This window comes from Enhydra lutris, unplaced genomic scaffold (genome assembly GCF_002288905.1).
Source record: "Enhydra lutris kenyoni isolate GAN:26980312 unplaced genomic scaffold, ASM228890v2 scaffoldscaffold78, whole genome shotgun sequence".
Taxonomy (NCBI): Eukaryota; Metazoa; Chordata; class Mammalia; order Carnivora; family Mustelidae; genus Enhydra; species Enhydra lutris.
Window position 1 is genome coordinate 4,669,397 of NW_019154162.1, and position 15,027 is coordinate 4,684,423.

Here is a 15,027-nt window from a genome sequence, read left to right on the forward strand (position 1 = left end):
ATTTCTCTCTTTTTCTTTTAAAGAATAGCACTGAAATTATAACTGTGTTATTTAAAATATGAGTGATATTTCAGAAAACGAAATAACTGTCCCTCAGAAACAGCATTTTGATGTTTAAAAGAAAACTAAAATTTGTCTTTCTTCTTACCTTAGGGCTACTTTCAGTTAAAAGCCAACCCAGGAGCTTGGATTCTCAGACTAAGGAAGGGTCGGTCTGAAGATATTTATAGAATTTACAGGTAGGATTAAGTGATGTAGGTGCTTCTTTTCCAGAATATTTTACAGAGAATCAGCTTGAATTGAGTACTACACTGGCAGTTAACTGGGGAATAAGAATTTATGTGTGATGAAACAGTGCTTTTCCAGGAAATTGAGTATGGAAGAACTGTCAGGGTGTGATTGGACAATAAGTGGTATGAATAAGTAAGTATGTCAGGTTTCACTCTTTAGTCTTTCCTTTGTGCTAACAGCATCTTAGAATCAGGTCATTTTCTCACTGTGATGAAAACCATAGGCAGATGAGAAATTGAGTTATTTCAAGAAAGGAGAAAAGAAATGAATAACAGTCAGTCTTTTCTGCCTAGATAGTATATTTCTTGACCCTGGGTGAATTGCAGATACACAGAATGTATAAACTTTGGCCATGAAATCTTGGTGCTAGCATTGGCTTTCCTGGTCTGGGGTAGTATGGCAGTATTTCCAGAGCATTTTGTCAGTCACCAGGTTTTTGCCTTCAGGTTTGCAGTGGCTGCCTGTTAGCTTAAAAAAATTATACTGACATTTTGAGATTATCTTTGTGTATGGTGTAAGTGTGGTCTAGTTTCATTCCTCTGCATATGACTGTCTGATTTTCCCAGCACCATTTACTGAAGAGACTGTCTTTTTTCCATTAGATACTGTTTCCTGCTTTGTTGAAGATTTGTTGACCATAGAGTTGAGGGTCTGTTTCTGGGGTCTCTGTTTTGTTCCATTGATCTATGTGTCTGTTTTTGTGCCCATACCGTGCTGTCTTGATGTTCACAGCTTTGTAGTACAGCTTTAACTCAGTCATTGTGTGTCCCCAGCTTTGGTTTTCTTTTTCATAATTCCCCTGGTGATTTGGAGTCTTTTCTGGTTCCATACAAATTTTAGGATTGTTTGTTGCAGCTCTGTGAAAAATGTCGATGGTATTTTGATAGGGATTACATTGAAAGTATAGATTGCTCTTGGCAGCATAGATATTTTAACAATGTTTATTCTTCCAATCCATGAGCATGATTTCACTCATATATGGAACATAAGGAAAAGCACAGGGGACCATAGGGGAATGGAGGGAAAACTAAATGGAAAGAAACCAGAGAGGGAGACAAACCATGAGAGACTCTGGACTATGGGAAACAAACAGAGGATTACAGAAGGGAGGGGGTTGGGGGAATGGGGTAACCAGGTAATGGATATTAAGGAAGGCATGTGTGGTGATGAGCACTGGGTTTTATGTGCAACTAATGAATCATTGAACACTACATTCAAAAACTAATGATGTACTATATGTTGCTCAATTGAATATTAAAAAAAGAATTAAAAGGGGAAACAAAAAAATTATACTGCCTTTTAAAAGGTGTAATCTAAATTCTGTTTAACACAATTTAAGTTAGTTTTAAGCTATGTGAAGAGAGTTTGTGTCAATTTTTAGGGAGGGATTTCCATTACAGTGTATTTAAAACACCCTCTCGTTGTGTGATTTTAGTTCTATAGAGCAGCATGGATTCTTGAAGCTGTATTATAATAACATTCATTGTAAATACTAGGTTTTCTTCCCAATAACGTTTTCTTAAATATAGTTTTGCAGAATTTAATCCCATCATGAGAAATTTACTTGTTCTTCTAAACACCATCCCTTCCATATGCCCTTTCCTTGGCTACTCTTCCCCCTACCCTAGGAGTGTGGAGTCCTCCTCTCTTCCTACTGTCTAGGGTTCCCTTCATCTTGGATATTCCCAGATTCTGTAGTGTTTCATGCTCCACATCAGGATCTTTCCTTGCCTGAGAACTCTGCTCTCTGCTGAATGATATTGAATGAATGCGGTGAATTCATATTTTATCGTGGCTTATCATCGTGCACTTAACACCTTGAAAATTGATGCCTGGAAATTTTAGGAATTAGTTGATTGGGGATATCTTATTTTTAATTTTAAAGTTTCCAATTCTGCCCTAGCCCTCCCTGCAAATAGAGCTTGTTATAGTTCTTTCTTCAGAATATGGGCACCAGGTTGAGTTGAGACTAGAATTGGCTGATTGTGTGCCTCCAGGCAGAAGGATAGAGTGATACCTTTACGGAACTCTGAAGTAGAGTCATGCTTTGTTACTTGTCTGTGAAAGAGTAGAAGTGATGTGTTTTTGATGATGGTGCAGAGTGGCTTATGCCCCTGGGCAGCCCTTTATTGCTGGTGCTGAACTTGGCTCAGACTTTGTTAATACAGGTGTTGATTAAGTGCTCATTATGCGCTCGCCAGCACTGGGAGCTTTTTTCTCTGTGAAAGGTAATTTAAAGATTTTATTTATTTATTTGACAGAGATCACAAGTAGGCAGAGAAGCAGGCAGAGAGAGAGAAGGGAGCAGGCTCCCTGATGAGCAGAGAGCCCGATGCAGGGCTCCATCCCAGGACCCTGGGATCATGACCTGAGCCGAAGGCAGAGGCTTTAACCCACTGAGCCACCCAGGCGCCCCTGTGAAAAGTAATTTAAAGAGGAGACTCAAGAAGGAAGTTTGGGTTGTGACTGGAATGTTCAATGTTTGAAGGATAGAGATTCTGACAAGTGCTTCCGTGTAGCTTGAAGGGACTTCCTGCAGGTTGTGAGAAATTAATTTGTTCTGGAAAACTCCTTTATGATAACAAATATGGCAGATTGATGTCAGATCACTACTGCATTTTGAGAATTGTGATTTGTAATGTCTGTCTTGTCCTTTCCCTTTCTTTTCTTTCTAAGCCACGATGGCACAGATTCTCCTCCTGATGCTGATGAAGTTGTTGTTGTCCTCAACAACTTCAAGAGCAAAATTATTAAAGTGAAGGTGAGTTTGGTAATCCTAAGACAGACATTCTTTTATAGTGGGTAAAAGTAGCAGTATTCTGGCATTCAGTAGCTCTTATATAGATAATGTGGATGTGTTAACTGATAATGCTGTCACTGTGGTCATCATTTTACAATATATATGCAAATAATATATGCAGATCAAATCAAATCATCACATTGTGCACCTTCAATTTTTATAATGTTTGTCAGTAATTATATCTCAGTAAAGCTGGTGGGAAGAAAAATCTGCTTAAGACTTTAATTCACCTTTGGAATTTTAGTGTTTATTGGAATGCTTTTTTTTTTTTTTTTTTTTAGTGGGGGAGAGAGGGAGAAGGAGGGCGTGGGGGGGGGGGGGGGGGGGGGGGGGAGCTGGGGGGGGGGGGGGGGGGGAGTGAGAGAGAAAGAGAAAGAAGAGAATCCTAAGCAGGCTCCATGCCCAGCACAGAGACCAATGTGGGGCTCATTCTCACCACCCTAAGATCATGACCTGAGCCGAAATCAAGAGTCAGACACTAGCCAGCTGAGCCACCCAGGGGCCCCAGAATACTTTAAATGTAAGATGTCTTTTGTAAATATACAGTCGTGGCTTTCTTCAGCTGAGAGATTGCACCTTTTGAGTAATCTCAGTGAGCAATAATAGTCTCATTTTACATAAAGTGTTTTCACAAGATACTATTTTGCTTACATAGCCATCATTAATTTTATTATTTATGACTGTTCTCAGAAAATTGGGAAGGATGCCTATGAAAATTCCAACAACAATAATAATTGGTATCCCTATTTCATTTCTCTTCACTTCTCAGAATTTTGAAATTCTTAATGCCTTAAACACAAATAATAGGTATTATAGAATAAGTAATCATTACACATAGTAGAATCTAAAGCAGCCCACACAGTTGAGCAGAAAACTGGTCTCTGTGCTGGTGAGAAGATTCAACCTGTCTTTTTTCTGGTAAATCCTAAAAACAGGCTGTGATCTAAAGTGACTTCCTGTCAGCGCTCATGTGGGCTGTACTCTACCCCTGGAAAACCAGCTGTCAGCTTGGTGGATTAGGTTTCTAGTTTTGCTTTGACTATGTTTCCTACACAGTTGAATTTGAGGTTCTTTGACCATTTTTCAAAGTAAAAAAGTTATTATCTAATTAAGAGAGGTTGCTGTCTCATCACCTGCAGTTTTAATGTGGTATGTTGATGATCATTCTATTGAACTCATCTAGACTCTGGGTTGGTTGTCATGCTTATTGGAGAATTCATTTCCTATTGTTGACAGCACTCCTCACATATGGTTGCAGGTTCAGAAGAAGGCAGATATGGTAAATGAAGACTTGCTGAGTGATGGAACTAATGAAAATGAATCTGGATTTTGGGACTCCTTCAAATGGTAAATTGGTACCATTAAAAATATATATATATATATATATACACACACACACATACATACATACATACATACATACATACATACATATATATATCTTTTAAGGAAAGGGTGAGATGTAAGCACCATCTCTCCCTTCTTTTGAGTATAAGAATCCTATTTGGGCCTTTCAGAGTCTGCACTCTGCCACCACATCTTGCACTTTCTATTTAGAGTAGATGAGTGTTTTCCACTGACTTAAGTGAAGGAGGTTAACATCCCCTTGTGGGGAAGTTACTTCTTGACTCTCATTGGGTTGTGCCTGCCTTTTGGAGAGTTCAGTTTACTTCCCATTGAGCAGATCACATTCTGTGGAATCACCTGTGTTCAGTCTGTTTGTGGAGCTATGTGGTACCCTATAGGCAGCATCCTTCTCTTTACCCTGTGCTGGCTTGGTTGCCTTGTGCCCTCTTGGGGTCCCAGAGGATGTTTCACTGGCTCCTCCTGCATTACCCTCTAGGGAAGGAATGGGAATGGGAAACACCATCTCTGTAGCTCTCCCCTTAAAGGGCTATGTATCTGTACCAGCATTTCAAATGTTCTTGTTTTTATCTTTATTATTATAGGGGCTTTACGGGAGGACAGAAGACTGAGGAAGTGAAACAAGATAAAGATGACATAATTAATATTTTCTCCGTGGCATCTGGTCATCTCTATGAAAGATTTCTTCGGTTAGTTGTGTTGATTATTTCAGTATATATGAATGAGTTTGTCACAGTATTCTTACTTAGTAAATCTTTTATGGGATTCTGTCCATTATGCTTTTTTGTATCTGAAGCACTCTGAGGATTGTGAATATATAATTGTATTGTTTTGCTCTGTCAGTCTCATAAAGTCTGGCTGTATCTTAAATGCATCTGTGTGGATATTACAAGGCTATAAACCTTTAATAGCACTGCATGCACAATATAAATAGTGGTGTTTAATTGGCCAATGACTTAAGCAAGTCATTGCTTAAACCAGAAATTAGGAGGTCAGCACAGAGAATAGAAGTGGAATAGGGCCATGGACCTGCCTTCCAAAGACTCATAGTTTAGAGCGAGGAGTGATCTTGGTTCTCACAGAAGAACACCTCTGGTTTTTTTCGTTTTTTGTTTTTTTAATTTTTTATTTCTTTTCAGTGTAACAGTGTTCATTGTTTTTGCTCCACTCCCAGTGCTCTATGCGATCCGTGCCCTCTCTAATACCCACCACCTGGTTCCCCCAACCTCCCACCCCCCACCCCTTCAAAACCCTCAGATTGTTTTTCAGAGTCCATAGTCTCTCATGGTTTACCTCCCCTTCCAATTTCCCTCAACTCCCTTCTCCTCTCCATCTCCCCTTGTCCTCCATGCTATTTGTTATGCTCCACAAATAAGTAAAACCATATGATAATTGACTCTCTCTGTTTGACTTACTTCACTCAGCATAATCTCTCCCAGTCCCATCCATGTTGCTACAAAAGTTGGGTATTCATCCTTTCTGATGGAGGCATAATACTCCATAGTGTATATGGACCACATCTTCCTTATCCATTTTTCTGTTGAAGGGCATCTTGGTTCTTTCCACAGTTTGGCGACCGTGGCCATTGCTGCTATAAACATTGGGGTACAGATGGCCCTTCTTTTCACTACATCTGTATCTTTGGGGTAAATACCCAGTAGTGCAATTGCAGGGTCATAGGGAAGCTCTATTTTTAATTTCTTGAGGAATCTCCACACTGTTTTCCAAAGTGGCTGCACCAGCTTGCGTTCCCACCAACAGTGGAAGAGGGTTCCCCTTTCTCCACATCCTCTCCAACACGTGTTGTTTCCTGTTTTGCTAATTTTGGCCATTCTAACTGGTGTAAGGTGGTATCTCAATGTGGTTTTAATTTGAATCTCCCTGATGGCTAGTGATGATGAACATTTGTTCATGTGTCTGGTAGCCATTTGTATGTCTTCATTGGAGAAGTGTCTGTTCATATCTTCTGCCCATTTTTTGACATGATTATCTGTTTTGTGTGTAGAACACCTCTGTTTATAGACAGATTCAGAGGGTGAAGGAATTTGCCTGAAGTCACATAGTCAGGGCCAAGTAAAGGTCACAGCCTTAGGCTGGTTGAGGCAGTGCTCCCCAGGGAAAGGCTTGTCTGTGAATATACTCCTTTGCTTGAGAGTGACTTTCCTAATGCCAGGGTTCATTTTACTTTTAATTTTCCATGACAAATCTAGTGTGGCAAATAATTAAACTGTCATTTTACTCAGGTTCAGCCCTCCCATTTCCAAAAAATAACTGACCTAAAATAAAATAGCTAATGTTAAATGTTGGCTATAACTCAATTTAAATAAAGTCCTTGACTCAGTTTGTTTTTGTCTGTTTTCAAAGTAGGAAATCCTGATGCCGTAGCCATTTGCTATATCCCCTGACCTCTCCCTGCTCTTCTCCCTGGCAGGGTCTTCAGTTGAGGCTCTGGGGGGCAGTACAGCCACACACAGCTATTGTGGCTTACAGGTTTTCTTTTCAGAGTCCTGTAGTCAGTTAACCACAAGCTTCATTATTCCTTTGTACCATAATTAAGATAGCAGTTCGTGAAGCAGTTTATTAAAAGATGTAACATGATTAAAACATTGGCCTTTATCAGGTATATTTTTATGGGTGAGAAATACTCTTTCTTTTCCATTCAGTGATAACTTTGTATAATAAGTGTAGTTTTCCATTTCCATTAGTAAGCGTCTCTCTTTGCCATCAATTTGCTCTGCCATGAAGAACATTTAGCAGTCTCATGATTGACTCTACTTGATTTCTCTGAGATTAAAAAGCATTGGAAGATTATTATTGATTATTGTTTGCTTTTGTTTGACAGTATAATGATGCTGTCAGTACTGAAGAATACCAAGACTCCTGTGAAATTCTGGTTCTTGAAGAATTATTTGTCTCCCACATTTAAGGTTTGTTCCTCAGGAGAAAGCAAAGGATTCTTATTAAGGAGATATGTATGGTATAATAGAGTTTTTACTGCTTCAGTCTTACTTGTATGATTTAAAAAATTTCCTTTTAAGTAGGTTTCCCTTCTTCAGTTGTATATATTTTTTTTCGTTTATTTAGTTTAAGTAATCTCTACATCCAGTGTGGGGCTCCAACTGATGACCCCAAGATCAAGAGTCATGTGCTCTTCCGACTAAAACCCAGCCAGGAGCCCCTGGTTGCATATTTCTATGTTCGTTCCAGACTGGATTATTTTGGAAGGATAGTCCTTATAAAACCAAACACAAAATTTTGACCTGTTTGAAGCTTGGATAACATTAGAAGAAAATCTGTATCTTTTGTTTTAATAAAATATATTCTCTTCCTCTGAGCATGTATTTATAGTTTAATTAAAAGTGTAGTGCAGGTTACTCTGTATTCTTTTATGTAGTTACAGGTGAGTCAGGGTTAGATTTCTGTATTAGACCACTGTTATGGTAAATGTGTTTTACTTGTGCCATAATCACGATGGCTGACTTATAGAGTTGATTTTCTTCATCAAAGTAAATGGTTGTTTGTTGTTTCCTATGTCCAAATATAGGAGTTCATACCTTATATGGCAAATGAATACAATTTCCAGTATGAACTTGTTCAGTACAAATGGCCTCGGTGGCTTCATCAGCAAACTGAGAAGCAGCGCATCATCTGGGGTTACAAGATCCTCTTCTTGGATGTGCTCTTCCCATTGGTTGTTGACAAATTCCTGTTTGTAGATGCTGATCAGGTAAGCTCTTTTTTTTTTTTTTTTTAAGATTTTATTTATTTTTTTGACAGAGATCACAAGTAGGCAGAGAGGCAGGCAGAGAGAGAGGGGGGGAAGCAGGCTCCCTGCTGAGCAGAGACCTGATTCGGGGCTCAATCCCAGGGGCTCGATCCCAGGACCCTGGGATCATGACCTGAGCTGAAGGCAGTGGCTTTAAACCCAATGAGCGACCCAGGCACCCCAAGTAAGCTCTTACAAGCCAGATTTAAACAGTTCATATTGGGGCACCTGGGTGCCTCAGTACCTTTGCTCACGTCATGGTCCCGGGATCCTGGGTTCAAGCCCTACATCAGCCTCCCTGCTCAGCAGGAGGCCTGGTTCTCCCTATCCCACTCCCCCTGCTTGTGTTCCCTCTCACTGTCTCTCTCTTTGTCAGATAAATAAAATCTTAAAAAAATAAACAGTTCGTATTAAAGGCATTAGACTTCCTTCTCCTTTTAAAGTGATTTTATTTTTCTAGTTACAGAAAAATACATGTTTATGTTATATTAGAATATATGGAATATGCACACATATGAATATGAATATGCACACGTGAATCATGGAACACTACATCAAAAACTAATGATGTACTACATGGTGACTAATACAATGTAATAAAAAAATAGAATATATAGAAAGTTATACCAACACGTGATCACTTTTTAAAATTTGCATTTGATGTATTTCTTTTTCATCTTTTTTCTATGCCTCTTTTACACAGTTGCGTTTACATCATTTATGCAGTACATGATTACATACTTAATTCATTTAACATACAAACTAGAAACTAAAAGATTGAGGTTTAACAGTGCTTGCCATTATCTCCAGTTATTTACCCCAAAGCTAGGACTTATTGACATGGTTAAGAGGGAGGAAGCTCTAGTAGATAGATGCCTGGCTTTGATAATTTGGAACTCTTCAGTTAGTCTTCCTCCTGTCAAGATTTGACCTAAAAGGAATATACTGTGGTTTTAGACCATACAAAATCAAAAAGTGTGAATATAGTTCTCCTTTAACCTTCCCCCATCCCCTGAGCTGGCTGAAACCTGAGGTAATCATCTGAATGGAAGTGATATGTCATATGTGCATGCAGCCACAGGCTTCATCCACTTCTTTGGAATTACCTGCCTCATAGGACTCACTGTATCACAACTGACTTGACCTAAAGCATGCTTTCTGGATTCTAATATAAGCACACTTACTCTTTGTTGAGTACTTGTGTGTCAGGTATCTTCACAGCTGTCCGTGTACTGATTCATGTAATCCTGTGAAGTATCCATTTTACACATGAGGAAACTCAGTCACAGAGAGGCTAAGTAGTATAAATTTGTTTTATTTCTACCTTTTTGAATACTAGAATACTATGTGCCAAGCTCTAGGCAAAGTGTCTTACATGTTAGTGAAAGCAGTCAGCTAATCAGTGTAAGAATCTGGGCTCAGACTGGGTCTACAGCTGGAGACTGTGCCATTAACCTCAGAGCTGCCCTCTGCAATGTTTCAGTGAGGCACTCTGGATTTTAAGGAAACTGCTCTCAGCAGTTTAACAGATAACTTGTGGGTTGTCTGGGTGGCTCAGTTGGTTAAGTGTCTGACTCTTGATTTTGGCTCAGGTCATGATCTCAAGGTCGTGAGATGGAGCCCTGTGTCAGGCTCTGCACTGGGCATGAAGCCTGTTTAAGATTCTCTCTCTTCCTCTAATCTATGCCTCCCTCCCCTACTCCCTTCCTGCTCTCTCTCCCTCTAAAACAAACAAAGCAATACAAATGACTTGTGATTTTCTTTTCTTCAGATTGTACGAACGGATCTGAAAGAGTTAAGAGATTTCAATTTGGATGGTGCTCCTTATGGTTATACTCCTTTCTGTGATAGCCGAAAAGAAATGGATGGCTACAGGTTCTGGAAATCGGGGTATTGGGCCAGTCATTTGGCTGGGCGGAAGTATCATATCAGGTATTGAAAAAGGAATATTCTTAATGCTGTTTGATTTTCTTTTCTTAAAAAATTTATTTTGCGGGCGCCTGGGTGGCTTAGTGGGTTAAAGCCTCTGCTTTTGGCTCAGGTCATGATCCCAGGGTCCTGGGATTGAGGCCCACATCGGGCTCTCTGCTCAGCAGGGAACCTGCTTCTCCGTCTCTCTCTCTGCCTGCCTCTCTGCCTACTTGTGGTCTCTGTCCGTCAAATAAATAAATAAAATCTTTTAAAAAAATTATTTTGCATATTTGAAATTGTGAATAGGCAATAAATTAATATGGTTCAAAAATAAAAATTACAAAAGATATGCCCAGATTATTACAAAAAATGATCTTCCCAGTCTTTTCTGTCCTCTACCCAGTTCTCACTTCTACAACAGATAACCTCCTTTATTAATTTATGTCCTTCCAGAGTTTCTTGATTTCTTACATTAACAACCAAATTTCTTTTTATACACAAAATATGCCATCATATTTACAATTTTGTGCTTGCTTTATTTAATTTCTGTAGTAGATCTTAAATCAGTGTGTTGAGAGAGAGACCTTCCTTTTTACATCTACATATTATTCCAGTATTTGTGTTACTTATGGTATTTTGTTGTGACATACTGCATTGCAGTGAATAATTAAATACATCATTTAGTGTATTTCAAATATATCTGTAGGACAAATTTCTAGAAGTAGAATTCCTAAGATAGACTGTAACATTACATTATCTGCTCTGGGCCGAGTGTGGTTTGGAAGATCTGGAAGGTAGCAGCATTTACAGAGATAAATGTTGGGGTTTGGTGATTTCTTTATCATTAGTTAATGTTCTTGGTCCAGAAGATCTGTAACACTGGTTTTTTTTCCCCTGTGATGTTTAAGACATCATCAGGATATCTTTGACTGATGGTTAGCTTTTATTACCTGATCTGCTGACATTTGGTAGAAGTATTCTTTTGTCAGAGATTTAAGGTAGCTAAATAAGGAAGGCAGTTGAATAAGGAAGAGTGACAAAGTGAACTTGGTGGAAGAATATGGGTTTTGCATGAGCCATCTTTGAAGGAGCACATACTGACCCTGAGCTCCACTATAATGCCACTGCTTACTTTTTCAAAGAGAGAGCAGGATGTTTATTTGGTGACCATTATTCAGTGAGGTTACTTTTTCTGCTACAATCCATGGTTATAACAAGTATTTCTTTTCTATCCAGTGCACTGTATGTCGTGGATCTGAAGAAGTTTAGGAAAATAGCTGCTGGTGACAGACTCAGGGGACAGTACCAAGGTCTGAGTCAGGATCCTAACAGCCTTTCAAATCTTGATCAAGTAAGTGGCTATTTTTTTGGTTAACACTTTCAGTGATGGGTATGCAATATTGTGTCAGGAATTGGATTATTACGTTCTCACTTCTTTCCTCCATTGGGACGGTGTTTTGTTTCTTCATGGAAGGGAATTGTGCAGTGTTTGTGTGTGTGTGTGTGACATTTTTATCTATCCTCAAGAGGAGACATAGTAGTGAAAAATGATGTTAGTTTGGAAGGGAGATGGAGGGAGGATGCTGCCTCTTCAAACCATTACCATATCTTTTAATTTTGCACCCATGATATCTTGATAAATTTGTTTCTCTGCCTGCTAGGAGTGATTTGTTTCTCTTTAGGAACTAATTAGCAAAGATTCACAGTAGATCATCTCCCAATTTCCCCTCCCCCCCCTTTTTTTAAAATATTTTTATTTATTTATTTGTCAGAGAGAGAGCGTGAGCGCACAAGCAGTGGGGGTGGCAGGCAGAGGGAAGGAGAAGCACATTCTCCACTGAGGAAGGAGCCTGATAGAGGACTCAGTCCTAGGACTTTGGGATCATGACCTCAGCCGAAGGCAGATGCTTAACAGACTGAGTGACCCAGGCGTCCCTCCCTTTTTTTTTCTGTCAGAAGCCATGGCATTTTTTAAGTTTAGCCAAATCAATTTATTAATGCTAAATATTTTTCAGAGGTGAGATTATAGTTTGTTTTAGATTAGATACCTAGTTTTACATATTTTGTTTTGCTTAAGTATGCCTTAAAAATTTTGTTTTAGAGATTTTATTTATTTATTTGACAGCAAGAGAGTACAAGCAGGGGGAGTAACAGACAGAGGGGGAGGGAGAAGCAGACTCCCCACAGAGCAGGTGAAGCCTGATGTGGGATTTGATCCCAGGACCCTGGGACCATGACTTGAGCCAAAGGCAGTCACTTAACCAATTGAGTCACCCAGATGCCCCTGCCTTAAACATTTTAAAACTGTTATTGTGATATATAGCACCCATAAAGGAAAGCATACAAAACAAAATATACCAATATATACGTATTCATATGCATCAGTGAATTACCACAAAGCAAATGCCTGTACACCACCATCTGGTTCCAAGAAATAGAACATTACCAGCATCCCAGCAGCCATCTTTCTTCTCTAACAGAAGTATCCTGTATTCTAACTTTGGTGGTAATCATCTCAGTGCTTTTCTTTATAGAATTACTACTGTAACATGTATCCTTAAATACTGTAGTTTAGTTTTGCCTGTTTTTTTTTTTCTCCCTACCTCATTTGTATCTTAAAAGCTGTACTCTTGTGTCTAATTTCTTTTGCTCAACATTATGTTTGTGCAGTCCATCCATTTTGTTGTGTGTAGTGAAACTTTTATATTTGGGTTGTTTTCCATGGATAATGGTGCTGTGATCATTCATGCAACTGTCTTGATGCACATGTACACGTATTTCAGTTGTGTGTACAACTACTTGTGGAATTACCAAGTCATCAGATTTGTATATTTTTCTTTATTAGATTTTCAAACAGTTTTCCAAAGTAGTTCTAATTTATACTCCCACCAGCCACGTAAGAATTCCTGTTGCTCGGGGTGCCTGGGTAGCTCAGTGGGTTAAAGCCTCTGCCTTCAGCTCAGGTCATGATCCCAGAGTCCTGGGATCAAGCCCCGCATAGGGCTCTCTGCTCAGCAGGGAGCCTGCTTCCTCCTCTCTCTCTCTGCCTGCCTCCCTGCCTACTTGTGGTCTCTGTCTGTCAAATAAATAAATAAAATCTTTAAAAAAAAAAAAAAAAGAATTCCTGTTGCTCTGTGTTTTGACCAGTACTTATTGTCAGTCTGTTAATTTGGTATACGGGAACTACCCATCCTATGTGGCTTTCATTTAGAGAGTTACTACATTTACATTTTATTTTATATTTTTTAATATTTTATTTATTTTTCAGAGAGAGAGCACAAGCAGAGGGAACAGCAGGCAGAGGGAGAAGCAGGCTCCCCATTGAGCAGAGAGCCCCATGAGGGACTCGATCCTATGACTCTGGGATCATGACTTGAGCCTAAGGCACACATTTAACTGACTGAGCCACCCAAGTGTCCCTATATTTTATATAATTATTAATGAAGTAGGATTTTCAACTGCCATTTTAATTCCCTTGTTTTCCCTACTATATATTTTTGAGTTATTTTCTCAGTGGTTGTCCTGATGATTAGCATTAAAACACTCTAACTTATTACAGTTTGGTTTGGGTTTACTAAGAACTTAATTTCAGAAGCATACAAAAACTTTGTTCCTATATAGCTGTGTTCTCTTTCTTCCCATACTTTTACTATAATACAGTTTGTATGATACATTGTATATGCACTGTATAATACATTATATACCCAGCAACACAGATTTATAATTACTGCTGTTTGTAATTGTTTTCAAACCAGAGGAAAAAGGAGTTCTAAATAACAAATACACTGATATTATCTTATATATTTACCTACATACCTTTACTGGTGCTTTTTATTTCTTCATGTAGATTTGAGTTCTGTCTAATGTCCTTTTCATTTCAGTCATTGGACTCCCTTTAGTATTTCTTAATAGGATGGCTCTGGAGCTACAGACTCTTGGGAAATGTGTAATTTTCTCCTTTGGTGGTTTTTGTTGGGTAGTTTTGCTGGATATAAAATTCTTGCTTGACATTTTTTTCCCTTCTCATATTTTTCTTTGATTTTATTGTCCCATAGACTGTTAGACTCCATGTTTTGTGATGAGAAATTAGCTGTTAATCTTGAGAATCCCTTACCTGACAAGTCACTATCTCCAGTCTTTTCTTTTGATACTTTGGTTATGAGGTAGTTAGGTTGGGTCTCTTTTGAATTAATCCTACTTGGAGTTCATTGAACTTCTTGAATGTGTAGATTTATGTTTTTCACCAAATTTGGGAAGTTTTATTTCTTTAAGTTTTATTCTTGCCTCTTTTTCTCTCCTTTTCAGACTCCTGTTGAATGTGTTCATATATTTGATGATTTCCCAGAGTTCTCTGAGCTCTTTTTATTTTTCTTCATTCTTCTTTCTGCTCCTGGAAAATCTTAAGACTGGGAGATCTCAGTTGATTTATCTTCAGTTGACCTGATTATCTTTTCTGCTGCTCAAATCTGTGGTTAAACCCATCTAGTGAATTTTCATTTAAGTTATTGTGTTTTTCAACAGTAGATTTTGTTTGGTTCTTTTATATAGTGTGTATCTCTTAATTCTCTAATTTTTGAAACATCATTCTCATCCTTTCCTTTAGTTCTGTTAGACTTGGTTTCCTTTGTTCCTATTTGAACATATTTAAGATACCTGCTATTAAGTCCTTGTGTTATAAATCCAATGTCAAGGCTTCAAAAGTATAGTTTCTATTGATTACTTTTTACCCCTGTGTATGGATTTTGTATATTTGGTATTTTGTATGTCTCTTCATTTTTTTTTTTTTTAATTTTATTTTTTTAAACATATAATATCTTTTTATCCCCAGGGGTACAGGTCTGTGAATTGCCAGGTTTACACACTTCACAGCACTCACCATAGCACATACCCTCCC

At 38.5% G+C, this 15,027-nt stretch overlaps 1 protein-coding gene across 2 annotated transcripts in view; it reads left to right on the plus strand.

The window, feature by feature from the left end:
- Positions 1-15,027, plus strand: part of LOC111160848 (UDP-glucose glycoprotein glucosyltransferase 1) — a 134,241-nt gene that overhangs the window by 98,123 nt on the left and 21,091 nt on the right. For both annotated transcript variants that reach the window (XM_022524236.1, XM_022524237.1), the window contains 8 exons: positions 154-239; positions 2,968-3,052; positions 4,350-4,438; positions 5,041-5,145; positions 7,299-7,383; positions 8,001-8,183; positions 9,994-10,154; positions 11,370-11,484. In XM_022524236.1, the coding sequence (XP_022379944.1) occupies positions 154-239; positions 2,968-3,052; positions 4,350-4,438; positions 5,041-5,145; positions 7,299-7,383; positions 8,001-8,183; positions 9,994-10,154; positions 11,370-11,484 (909 nt within the window). The remainder of the gene's footprint in view (positions 1-153; positions 240-2,967; positions 3,053-4,349; positions 4,439-5,040; positions 5,146-7,298; positions 7,384-8,000; positions 8,184-9,993; positions 10,155-11,369; positions 11,485-15,027) is intronic.